At 32.3% G+C, this 14,111-nt stretch overlaps 1 protein-coding gene across 2 annotated transcripts; it reads left to right on the forward strand.

The window, feature by feature from the left end:
* Positions 1-7,648: 7,648 nt before the first annotated feature.
* LOC108456856 (ARF guanine-nucleotide exchange factor GNL1-like) lies at positions 7,649-13,522 on the forward strand. 2 transcript variants are annotated; one of them, XM_053018965.1, is made up of 3 exons: positions 7,649-8,004; positions 8,636-9,459; positions 9,547-13,522. In XM_053018965.1, the coding sequence occupies exons 2-3, from the start codon at positions 8,737-8,739 to the stop codon at positions 13,204-13,206; spliced, it is 4,383 nt and encodes a 1,460-aa protein (XP_052874925.1). In that variant the 5' UTR covers positions 7,649-8,004; positions 8,636-8,736; the 3' UTR covers positions 13,207-13,522. The 2 variants fall into 2 exon arrangements, with proteins under 2 accessions (XP_052874925.1, XP_052874926.1); XM_053018966.1 differs by having other exon boundaries at positions 9,550-13,522.
* Positions 13,523-14,111: the final 589 nt, after the last annotated feature.

Genomic DNA, 14,111 nt, shown 5'->3' on the forward strand with positions numbered 1-14,111 from the left:
TGTTTAGAAATTTTATCATTTGACTAGTTAATTCGATAAAAAGGATTAAATCGCGTAAAGTGAAAAATTAGATTTCTATAAGCTAAAAGGGTTTAATAGCTATGAAATTAAATATAGGAGGTCCTTATGTTGTAATTTAACCATTTATAATGTAAGTGGACATTTTTATGCATGGTTAAATGAATTTTAATGTTTAATAATAAAGGTTAAAATGGTAAAATAATAATTAATAACTTAAAATTGAAATATACAAAATATGTATCATCATCTTCATGCATTGTTTTGACCGAAATTAACAAGAAATAAAGCCATTAGAATAGTTTCAAGGTTCGGCTAGGTTCCTCCTTTTGCATGGTATGTATTTTAACTCGGTTTTTAGTGATTTCTATGTTTTTGTGATCGTTGCAGCTAGTTCTAGCTAGACCAGGGACTATTTTGCAAAAATGTTAAAGATTTTGAAAGTTTCCAATGATGAAAATATGTGTTCTTTGATGTTTGATGATGAAATATGAAATCTTGTTGCTAGATTTACATATTTTGTAAAGTGATTTTGAGTAAAAATGCAAAATAGGAATTTATTTGTGAAAATGTGAAAATGAGTGGTTAAATGTGTGAAAAGTTGATAAATGTGGGCTGATAGGGGCATTATTGTAATTCGACTATCATAGGTATTAAAGAAATTTCATGAATTTGTGATTTTGTGTAATAAGGACTAAATTGTAAAAGTGGTAAAATTCTAGGGGTAAAAGTGTAAATGTACTCAAATGTGTGTTTTGGATTAAATTGAATAGAGAGATTATTAAATAAGTTAATTTTGAATATATTTAGATCAAGAAAAGTGGAATTCTGATCTAGATCGGGGGAAAACTAAAGTTATAAACTAATCGACTTATTTCGTCGTTTTCACATTCGAGGTAAGTTCGTATGTGATAAATTTCATTATAAGTGTATTTTAAATGCTTTGATATTGAATAAGTTGTGAATATTAGACTTCGGATAAATTCGACAATGACTTGATGGTAATTCGGCATTCGAAATCCCGGTTGAACCTTAGGAATAGTTTAGGATATTAGTGACATGTCATTAGGCGATACATTGAGTTGGCTTCGAGCCATGATATTAGCACTTCGGGTGCAAGTTATACCGATTTGGCTTCGGGCCATGATATCAGTACTTTGGGCCATGTAAATTTTAAAAAAATAAGGGCACATGGCCGTGTAGGCAGGCTGTGTAGGTCACATGTCCTTGTTGTCACTCCATGTAGGAGGGTCTAGGCCATGTGGTTTGGGTTGGGTTCGATTTTGCCTCTATTTTCTCGTAAAAAAACACACACCTGATTTTCGGGGTCTCGAATGTTACTTTTTGCACCTAAGTCTGATCCGAGGTACTTAGAACGATGGAAATGTGCAAGTGTACACAATTGCAACAAGTAATAAAGTGACAAGTAAATGTTAAGTTATCGTACCCACAAGGGCTGTGAAAGGAATTATTTATGAATGCAATTAAAAACACTTTGGTGAAGGAAAAATATTTTAATTTTGAGGAAGTGATTAAAAACTAAAATTTAACTAAGTAAAATAAATAAATAAAATAAAAGTTCCAATGCACGATTTCAAAAGATGATTTTAATCAAGATGACATAATTGTGTTAGATTATTTACATTTCTTAACTTAGAATTACTAAACTCAAGTTCATGTTGTTACAAATAAATTTACGACAACTCGGTAATTTGCTAACTACTGCTCATACATACTTATTAAATTAACTAATCTCTTGAACATTTCCAATGTCAATTCAAACAATTAATCAATCTTCATAAGCACATAAACCTTGAAATAGTTTAATCACAATAATCTTTCAAGTTATGCAAAGCTAATGTATCGTCTAATACCATCGCTAATTTAACCCTCAGCTACCTTAGAAGATTAAACATGCACTGATTAAGTATTGTGTCAATTAATTATAATTTCAACACGATTAAATAATTAATTCATTAGTTACCTTACAATTATAATGCAAGAATAACTTAACCATGATTTGACTTAATCAAACAACTTACCAAGGCCTATAACAGCACAAACATAATTTTAATAACTTAAGTGGACGAAATGCAATCGACCTAACACGAATTAAATTTAAGTCATATTAATTAAATTAAACATATCAACATAACAAGTATTCATAAACATGTTCATAACAACAACAATAAAAATTAAAGGATAAGGAACTAGAATCAAATCCAGTGGTTCTCCGAATCTTGACTAGTTTGCTCTACTTCTCCTTCTCCACTTGTTCTTGTTAAACCGAGGCTTCTACTAGCACTTGAATGCTGCTTCCAGCGGTGGTTAAAGGGCTCTTTTCAAAGAGGGAAAATCGGCAAGGGAATGAAAGGGAAAAAGAAGAACAAAGGAAGGGGTTTTGAAGAGAGAAAGTGAGAGAAGTGAATAATGAAAGGATGAGAGGTGTGTTTCAAATGAGCAGCCAAGGCGGGTATTTATAGGTTGTATAGACTGCTAAAAATAGAAAAAATCAGCATTCATAGACTCCCCCATGGCCGGCCACACATGTGGCAAGTTTGAAACTTTCAAACTTACTAAATTTAGCTAGGGGCAAATCTACAAAGGCTTGATAAGTGGAGGGGTTTGAATGCAATTTTAAGGAAGCTTCAAGGGCTATTTTGCAAGTCAAATAATTAGCTAAACAATCTGATTGGGTGAGCATATTGGACGGTTTTGGGCAGCCTAGTTGCTCAATTGGATCAATCTTTCAGTTTAGTACAATTAGGCCTCTTTTCATAATTTAATTAATAATTATTATTTAACCCAAAATAAATTGGATTAAAATTAAAATTAATTATATTATAAATTAATATTCATAATTTGGACAGTCTTAGGCTGAAAAATTAATTTGCCTCGATGCTTCAAAATCACTTCTCGATTTTGTGCTTCTAGTAGTCTCTACCGAGCCATTTTTCGCCCTTTGTGCGAATCTATCGAAAATAAATCAAATTAAATCAAAATTTATTATAAAATTAATTAAAATTCAACATGTTAATAATTTAAGTACAATTTAATTATTTTATAATTATTATATATTTTTCGACAAGAATTACTACAAAATTGCATGAATTTGAGCTAAAAGGGGCATGAAAAATGTGTATATTTTCATATTTCCGGTACCTAAATTGGGTTCTTCAATTGATAAACACGCGAGAATTAAATTTTTTTTTAAGATTTTCGGGATTTTTCGACAAGATTGTAAAAAATTCATAAACGGATTGAAAGATTAACAAAAAAATAAAGAAATCCCAGAACTGACGAGTTCTACCAATTGGAAACGAGAAAACTTACAGATCTTGATGAAGGTTTGAAGATTATTGATGCAAGATTCAACAATTCGATGGAAGAATGATTTAATTGAGACTTGATTTCAATTTAGGATTTAAAAGATTAATTTTCCAGCAATGAAGGTAAAATATTTTATAAAAAGAAAAGAGGGAAAATAAAAGAAAGAAAGAATTTTAAAGAGAAGAGAAAAGAATTCAATTTAGGGTTGGAAAGGATTCAAAATCATAGTATAAGTAGGGGAAGTTAATAAATTCCTAGGTTTTCAAAATTGGAGGGTTGATTGGGAAAATAACCCATCTACTGAAAATTAAGAAAATGAGAGGGGGAATGGCACGCTTTGAACATGGGGTTTGAAGATATTGATGAACGATTCAACAATTCAGGGGAAGAATGATTTAATCGGGACTTGATTTCAATTTAGGATTTAAAAGATTAAGTTTTCAGCAATGAAGGCAAAATATTTTATAAAAGAAGAGAGAGAAAATAAAAGAAAGGATTTTAAAGAGAAGAGAAAAGAATTCAATTTAGGGTTGGAAAGGATTCAAAATCATAGTATAACTAGGGGAAGTTAATAAATTCCTAAGTTTTCAAAATTGGAGGGATGATTAGGCAAATAACCCATCTACCGAAAATTAAGAAAATGGGAGGGGGAATGGCAAGCTTTGAACCTAGAAGCAAAAGGGAAATCTAAGACCTTACTACTAAACCAAAAATAAATAGAAAAATATGGAAAGAATAGGGTTTGAACCTTAATTCTCTAAAGGTTTCACTAAGCTCTTAACCACTAATATTAAGGCTCAATTTATAATAATTTTATAAATTCTAACCCTATAATTTTGGGGTGTTACAAAAGAGTTCAAAGATATTTTTTAATGTAACAAATATTTTAATATGTAATATAAAAATATTTTAATAAATAACTTAAAATTTAAAATAAACTACTCTATGGAAAGAATTACTTTCTCTTAAAAATTATTCTCTTTGTTGATGATCAAGGATAGGGTGGAAAGAGAGGAGGCGATTCACGTGATGGTGAAGTGTTGAGAGTTTTTATATGAGAGGATAGAAGTATAAAGCATACTAAAGACAAGATGAAAAAGAAGTCTATTATTAGCTCGATAGATCAAACTGAAATTGCTAAAGGGGGGTGAATTAGCTTTTTAAAACTTTTGGAAAGCTAGAAAGAAAGGATAGAGCAAAGAACACAATGATTTAGAGTGGTTCAGCCCCAATTGCTTATTCCACTACCTTAGTTTTCCACAACTAAGGATTTTCTCAAATTCACTAATTTGTTTCAACCTTTGAAGACAATGTTTAACCTTACAACTCCTTTAAGAGTTATACTCAAATCTTAATACATAAGCCCTCTCAAGGAATTACAAAGAAGCATACAGAGAAAATAATCCTTACAAGATCATAATATTTGCCAATTAAGCACAAATAGACAAGAATACACTTGAGCTAAAGAATGACAATAAAAGCTCACAAGTGTGTACAAGAAAATTATGGAAGTATTGGGCACAAAGGTTTTTCGATTGATGATTTTTGCTTGAGTATGCTTTCTTGTTATTGTAGGATATTTGGAAGTTGATATTAATAACCTTGAAATGGATTCCAACCGTTGTGGTTGTTGGAGGTTTGAATACCATTGGGGATGTAAAAACCAGAACATTTAAATCACCTGCATCAGTGACTATCGATACAGGCTAAAAAGGTATCGATATTTTTTTTTGCAATAAATGCTAAAATCAGTGACCGTTAGAGTTGAAATATAGATACCAAACAAAAAAAATAATGATATCATATAAGAGGTATCGATACTTAGCTGATTTTGTGAGAAACACAATGCTAATTAGGTATCATTTTCCAAGGGGTATCGATATTTTCAACATATCGATACTTGGCCAAAAATGTATCGATACTTTTTGCCTTGGAGCAATTCTGACTTGTTCAAAAATTAGTTTGACTAGTTGAAAAAGTCCTTAATTAAAATCATTTTAACTTGATTTTGAGATTGATTCAAAATTTTTCTAACGATGGAAAATTTTAACTCTTAGACTTCATTTGATAAATGATTTAGTCAATTTTGTTTAATTTTAAATTTTATTCAAAAACTTTTTTTTTTGTTATATTAAAATATATATTCAAATAAAGCTTATTTTAATATCCATCAAAGCCAAGGAGAAGTATATATAAACGAGGATGGATACCCTTGGCATTAGACACTAACACGTGTCTTACTAACCTTCTAGATAGGTGATGATAGGATTAATGTGGATCGGGTGAAACCTTACATGGATCCTTCATATGTTCCATGCAAATGTATGACTTAGTACATGTCCCTGACAATATAGATTAGAAGTACACTACCTATTTGGGCACGCATGTGTTGTGCGAGGACCATTGATGGCATATTATTGCACATAGATGAAGTCATAGCCGACAAAATTGTGACCAGAGATCCACTTTGGTAAGGTACTAATATCTCTATTAAAAAAATTGTCATTTCCTAAAAATATATATTTGTAATATTTTTTTATAAATGTTGTCTGAGTCTTAATTCAATTTGCATTAGTATTGTTGCTAGCACAGGAGGATGTAAATTTGAGTGCACTGAAGCTTATTTATCCTCTTATTTAAGGGTTATTGAGAGATTATAGATAATTTTAGTCATTCTATCTAAAAATCATTTTATAAATATATTGGCTTAAGATTGTAAAAAGCCCTCAAACTTAAAAAAAAAAAAAAGCAATTAAGCCCCTCCTTTTTTTTTTGCACTCAATTTAGAACTTGAACTTTCAAAATACATCAAAAAGGCCCTCAAACTTCTTCAAAAAAAAAACAATTAAACCCCTTTTTTCACTCAATTGGGTACTTGAACTTTCAAAATACATAAAAAGACCCTCAAAATTTTTCAAAAAGCAATTAAGCCCTGCTCTTAATAAAATTTAGAAAAAATTATAAAAATAATAAATTTTAGAAACATTATTAAATTTTAATAAAATATAAAAATTTTGAAAATATTAAAATTATAATTTTTATAAAAATAGTAAAAAATAAAAAATTCTAAAATTTTATAAAATCATAAAAAATTAATGGCCCTAGTTTTTTAATTAAAGTTATCACATGTAGCAACCTAGCGTGATAGGTGGCGAAAATGATAAAAAATAAAAAAATATTAAAAGTTATAGAAAAATTATAAAATGCTTCTTTTGGTACAAAATTTTTATAATTTTTTTACAAAACTTTTATTTCTTTACATTTTGTATAATTTTCTTATGAATTTGTAAAATTGTATACTTTTTATATTTCTATTTATTTTATAATTTTTACGATTTTATAAAAAATTACAATTTTTATATTTTTACAATTTTATATATATATTTTTCTAATTTTTATTATTTGAATTTTTATTAAAATTTAATAATATTTATTGATTTTAATTTTTGTAATTTTTTCTAATTTTTAATAAGAGTAGGGCTTAATTGCTTTTTTTGAAAAAGTTTGAGATTTTTAATACATTTTGAAAGTTTAAGTACCCAAATAAGTGTAAAAAAGAAAAATAAGGGCTTAATTGTTTTTTAAAAAGGTTCAAAGGCTTTTTAATACATTTTAAAAGTTTAAGTACCCAAATAATATAAAAATAATAATTTTTTTAAATTTAAAAGCTTTTACATCCTTAAACCTAAATATATTCTTATAGCTTTTTCCACCCACATAAAATGTCTAATTTATTTTAAACAGTTTATGCTGCTTTTACCACAATTTTTCGATTTAAAAACTCTTTTTTTTCCAAAATTAAACCCACATTGTTTTAGTAACAAATTTAAAAACATTAGAAAATAACGGTATTAACAATTTAAGAGATTAAAATAACATATAATAAATAATAAAAATATGATTTAAAAAATATCTACGATATTAAAAAAATTAAATTAAATTTAGAGACATAAATACATCGGATTAAAAATACTAAATGAATAAAATTATTATTCGAAGAAATAAATATAACTATTTATCATAGCGTTATTATGATGTTATTAATTCTAAATTGATGTCGTGTTAATTTATGATACCATCTTAATCAACAACATTATTAATATATACAATTGATAGAGTAAATAAAATATTAATAAACAAATTAAAACAAAATTTTGTTTGAGTAGTAAATTTAAGGCCTTACTAATATTATTGGTGTGAAACAAAATCTCTCTAGATTTATTTTTTTATTTTTAAATAAAATACTAAATTATCTTTAAATAATATCAATAAATAATATCTTTATAATTTTTCTAATTAAGTCGGACATCTGGATGACTTCTGACATTAATTTGGTGGCATTATTAAATAATAGTATAGATATAATAAAATATGAATATCATTATTAAAAGAAAGGTTAAAAAGTAAAAATGTTTTCTTTTATTAGGAGAACCCTAATCAGAGATTTTCTAAAAAAAAAAAATCAATTTGTATAGGAAAAAAAAATTCAACAAATTGGCATCGACTTAAAAGAAGGAAAAAAATAAAAAATCTTTTTTTTTTTTTTTTTCAATTCCGACTCCTTACACTCTCCCATGTAACCCGAAAAGCTCCAAAATTTCTTCAGAGTTTACTTCACGTTATTCTCCAATTTCCATCATTGGAATCCTCGAAGAGGTACCATATTTCTTCACTCGATCCCCCTTTTTCCCTTTTTTTTTATGGCTTAAACGAAGATTATTTTGCAATCTAAATCGACCCAGATTTGATGGCTCGTGATATATCCTTTAAAATACTGATCTTGAAATCTTATTTTTGTTGAAGTGTTAGTATGATTCTGTTTGGGTTTTGATGAATTGGGATAGATCTGGTTTCTGGGATTTGAATTTGGGTTTTCTTTCATTTTTGATTTTGATCTTATTTTAATTTCTTTTGGGTCTATACATTGTTTCCATTATTGTGTATTTGTTACTTTGTTGGTTAATGTAAGCTTTAGTTGTTTTTAATCTTCAGTTTTGTAGTCTCGCTTCGAATTTTATTGCCTTTTGCATCTTAATTTCAATGCTTGATATAGGAGAAGTGTAGTTAATTGCTCATTTTTAACTCTGCATAGTTTAATTGTTTGTATCAAACTTTAGAACTCGCTATGACTGTTGCAATCTAAGTGAAGTTTCTACTAATAAATTACTGATAATTGATGATTATGAAAAAGGTCAAGTGCTATCTTCACCTTTAAGACAGCCTCTTTGGAGATTTATTAGTTTATATACGAATTCATTTGTGTTAACATCCTTTTTGTTAATTGCAGCAATTAATATGATTTTTCCTGAGTTCAGTATTGTGTTTGAATAGTTGCTGGCTTCTTCATTGAAATATACTTTTCACTTTTACTGAGAATCTTGATTGAATATGGGGGATCTTATTACACAATCTCGAAAAAATGGATTTAATGGAGAACTTGTCAGTCCCTGTAAAGGTGCTTTCGCTTGTATGATTAATTCTGAAATTGGGGCTGTACTGGCTGTTATGAGGAGAAATGTTCGGTGGGGAGTCCGCTATGTTTCAGATGATGAACAGCTTGAGCACTCTCTTATCCGTTCCTTGAAAGAATTGCGGAAACAAATTTTTTCGTGGCAACATCAGTGGAAAAATGTTGACCCGGTTGTTTATCTCCTGCCATTTTTGGATGTAATTAAATCTGATGAAACTGGTGCGCCAATAACTGGTGTTGCCTTGTCTTCCATTTATAAGATCTTGACCCTTGATGTACTTGATTTGGATACTGTAAACGTGGAAGAAGCTATGCATCTTATTGTTGATGCAGTGACGAGTTGCCGATTTGAAGTAACTGATCCAGCGTCCGAAGAAGTGGTACTAATGAAGATACTTCAGGTTCTTTTAGCTTGCATGAAAAGTAAAGCAGCACCTAGGTTGAGTAATAAGCATGTATGCATGATAGCAAATACATGCTTTCGGATTGTTCATCAAGCAAGCTCCAAAGGTGAACTGTTGCAGCGGATAGCTCGGCATACAATGCATGAACTAATTAGGTGTATTTTCTCTCATCTTCCTAAGATTGGCAGCACTGAACATGAGATGTCTAACGGATGGTCGTTATCTGCTTCAGGAGTGGTAATTTTTAAGTCATAGTTCTGGGTTCTTAGTTGCACATAGTGACTCTTTTGTTACCTTCTAATTCTGAAATTCATTTTTATTCAGCAGGTGGGTACACAGAACAGGAACCATGTGGTTGGAAGTACAATGGTAGAAAATGGAAATGTGGGTATCATTTGTGATGGTCCATCCTCCCTTAGCAATGCTTCTAGTCCTCCAATGGTGAAGTCTGGTCCTGAAACTGAGTCAAGCAACTTTGGGGAAAGTGATGGTACAGAGGAGGATGCCCAACGTGCTGAAGTATTGATGTCAGCACCATTTGGGATACCATGCATGGTGGAGATATTTCAATTTTTGTGCTCTCTGTTAAATGTCATTGAAAATATAGGTATTGGCCCTAAATCGAATCCTGTAGCATATGATGAAGATGTTCCGCTCTTTGCCCTGGGTTTAATTAATTCAGCAATAGAATTGGGTGGGCCATCATTCGGTAAGCATCCCAAGTTATTGGCTATAATTCGGGACGACTTGTTTCGTAATCTGATGCAATTTGGCTTATCCATGAGCCCTCTTATTCTTTCTACCGTATGTAGCATCGTTCTCAACCTGTATTATCATTTGCGCTGGGAACTAAAAGTGCAGCTTGAAGCTTTCTTTACATATGTGCTTTTGAAGCTTGTTCAAAGCAAACATGGGTCTTCATACCAACAGCAGGAGGTTGCTATGGAAGCTTTGGTCGACCTTTGCAGGCAGCAGACCTTTGTGGCTGAGATGTATGCTAATTATGATTGTGACATATCCTGCAGTAATGTTTTTGAAGACATTGCCAACATGTTGTCAAAGAGCGCATTTCCCGTGAATGGACCTTTGTCTGCAATGCATATCCTTGCTCTGGATGGTTTGGTATCTACGGTAAAGGGTATGACTGAGAGAAACGGCTATGAATTGCCTATTCCGAATGAGTCATCGACAGATCATGAGGGATATGAAGCTTTCTGGACATCAAAATGTCAGAATTACAGTGACCCTAGTTCTTGGATTCCTTTTGTCCGTAAAATGAAGCACTTCAAGAGAAAGTTGGCAATTGGAGCTGACCATTTTAATCGAGATCCCAAGAAAGGTCTGGAATTTCTCCAAGGAATCCAGCTATTACCAGAGAAGCTTGACCCAGAAAGTGTAGCATCATTCTTTAGGTACACAGTTGGGTTAGATAAGAATCTTATCGGAGATTTTCTGGGAAACCATGATGAATTTTGTGTTCAGGTGCTTCATGAATTTGTCAAGACCTTCAATTTTAAAGACATGAATCTGGATTCAGCGTTACGGGTTTTCTTGGGAACTTTCAAATTGCCCGGAGAATCACAGAAGATACAGAGAGTGTTAGAGGCTTTTTCTGAAAGATATTATGAGCAATCGCCACATATATTGTGTAACAAAGATGCTGCCCTTGTGTTGTCATATTCACTTATATTGCTCAATACAGATCAACACAATGTACAGGTTAAGAAAAAGATGACTGAAGAAGATTTTATCCGTAACAATCGACTCATCAATGGGGGGAAAGATCTTCCTCGAGAGTACTTGTCTGAGCTTTTCCACTCAATCTGTGAGAACGAAATTCAAATGATCCCAGACCAAGGTGCTGGTGTCCCAGTAATGACATCAAGCCGCTGGATTAATGTGGTGAACAAATCCAAAGGAAGCACCCCTTTTATTGCCTGCGATTCCAGAGCACTCCTTGACCATGATATGTTTACTATTCTTTCCGGTCCGACAATTGCAGCTTTGTCCGTGGTTTTCGATCAAGTGGAACAAGAAGATGTCTTAGAAATGTGCATTGATGGATTCTTGGCCATTGCCAAACTTTCAGCGCACTATCATTTTGGTGATGTATTGGATGATTTGGTTGTGTCTCTTTGTAAATTTACGAACCTCTCAACTCCATTGTCTATTGAAGAGGCCATTGTTTCCTTCGGAGATGATTCACGAGCTAGGATGGCAACCAAAACAGTTTTCACAATAGCAAATAGTTATGGTGATTGCATCCACAGTGGCTGGACGAACATATTGGATTGTGTCTTAAGCTTGCACAAGCTCAACCTCCTGCCTGCCCGTCTAGCTAGTGACACAGCTGATGAAACCGAGTCCTCGTCTGACCACGAGCGGGGTAAGCCTGCTACTAGTTCTTTACGAAGATTGAAGACAGCACCTGCGGCCATTCCCCGGAAATCTTCAAGCCTGATTGGTCGGTTCAGTCAATTCCTATCCTTTGATATTGAGGAGCCGACATTGTACCCAACCGAGGAAGAGCTCGCTGCTCAACGGCACCTTCGTGAGATAGTGCAGGAATGCCACGTCGATAATATATTCATGGAGAGCAAGTTTCTCCAAGCAGAGTCTTTATTGCAGCTCATCGAGGCCATTATCTTGGCTGCAAGTCGTTTCAGCAAGGGAACTGGGGTCATGGAAGATGAAGACACTGCTGTGTTCTGCCTGGAGTTGCTGATAGTTATCACACTAAATAACCGGGATAGAATTTTGATAATCTGGCAAAAGGTATACAAGCACATATCAGATATTGTCCAGCAGAAGGCAGTACCATGTGCGCTAGTTGAAAAAGCTGTGTTTGGGCTCCTTAAGATATGCCAGCGCTTGCTTCCTTACAAGGAAAATATAACCGACGAACTTCTAAAGTCCATGCAACTAATATTGAAACTTGATGCTCGGGTTGCTGATGAGTATTGTGAACCTATCACACAAGAAGTCATGCATCTCGTGAAAGCAAACGCCACTCACATCAGATCCCATTTGGGTTGGCGCACAATCATTTCCTTGCTATATATCACCGCTCGACATCCAGAAGCATCTGAGTTTGGATTTGAAGCACTAGCATTCATCATGTCTGAGGGGGCACACCTTTTGCCATCTAATTATGTTCTTTGTGTGGACGCAGCGAGGGAGTTTGCCGAGTCTCGGGTTGCAGAGGTTGATAGGTCGATTTCTGCCCTAGACATGATGGCGGGTTCAGTTGTTTGTCTTGTAAGATGGTCTTATGAAACCAAGAATGCTGTGGAGGAAGAGGCTGCTATGAAAGTGAGTCGGGATATTGGAGAGATGTGGCTGAGGTTGGTGCAAGGACTAAGGGCAGTCTGTTTGGACCAGAGGGAAGAGGTGCGGAACCATGCCATTTTAATGTTGCAGAGTTCTTTAGGAGGGGTAGATGGAATTCAGATTCCAAATGCTATGTGGTTCCAGTGTTTTGATCATGTGATTTTTACGTTAATGGATGATTTGCTAGAAATTGCACAGGAGAGCTCCCCAAAAGAATACCGGAAAATGGAGGGTACCCTTGTCTTAGCTACAAAATTACTGTCAAAAGCTTTCTTACAGTCACTGCAGGATTTGTCACAGCAACCATCCTTCTGCAAACTATGGCTTGGGGTTCTTGATCGTATGGAGAGATACATGAAAGTCAAGTTCCGAGGAAAACGTAGCGAAAAAATTCATGAATTAGTCCCTGAGCTTCTCAAGAACACACTGCTGGTGATGAAAACAACGGGTATTCTTGTGCCGAGTGATGATCTGGGTGGAGAGAGTTTTTGGCAACTGACATGGCTGCATGTGAAGAACATTGTCCCATCTTTGCAATCCGAAGTGTTCTCGGAACAAGAACTGGAGCAGTTACAAGGAAAACATCTAAAGAAAACTGGAATTCCTTCGACTGATGGGGCAGTGCTGGTTCCATCAAATGAAACAGCAGCTTGAAGGAGAATCCCAGAACATAAATCTGTTATAAGATTATGTAAAATTGCAAAACCTCGGGAAAGTCGAGAATTTTTTTTTATCTTTTTTTGTTCATCAGAGAAAGTCGAGAATTGAAGGCATGAAAAAGGAAAGTTTGATAGATTGGTTATGGCAGCTTCATAATTTTCGTTGTAGTTGAACTTGGAATCGGAGGTTTTTTATTCCTTAATTCAAAGTGTTTGCAGGTAGGCAATCAAACTTTACCACAAACCATTTCCTTTGTATACTATACTTATACCACCATGATAATAAATTTTGTATTAATTACTATTCATTACATTTTATAATTTAATTATATGGATGTTTATCACATTATCATAAATATATTACATTTTGTTGTTACACTACATTATTGATGTAATTTTTATTTTTATTTTTAAATTATAATCTAATAACATAACGTATACCATTATCCATGAATCTTAAACTTTTAAGATGTTTCTTTTAGTTATTATAATTTGAAAAATTATAATTTTGGTCCTTCATTTGATGCAGAGTATCAATATCTCATCCATAACATGATTTTTATAACCATTTAATTCACTACTTTTTATTATCACTATAATATTTTTTTGTTATTTTGTTAGATGATACATAAATAAGCATTCGATTTTTATAAAATTAAGATATATATATATTCACTATTTTTTTAAGAAATTAAAATTTTATTTTATTATAATAACTCCCTTTAGTTTTATTTTTAGAAATAAATCTAGCCACACAAACTTATTATACAATATATCAATCAATAAAGAAATTAAAGTTAGAATGTGAAAATTTCAAAATATTAATTTTAGGCTACTTAAATAACTTTTCTAAAATTAATTAATCAAGAATAAAATTTTATCCTTTTTAAAGAATAGTGT

This window comes from Gossypium arboreum, chromosome 9, assembly GCF_025698485.1.
Source record: "Gossypium arboreum isolate Shixiya-1 chromosome 9, ASM2569848v2, whole genome shotgun sequence".
In the NCBI taxonomy this organism is placed as follows: domain Eukaryota; kingdom Viridiplantae; phylum Streptophyta; class Magnoliopsida; order Malvales; family Malvaceae; genus Gossypium; species Gossypium arboreum.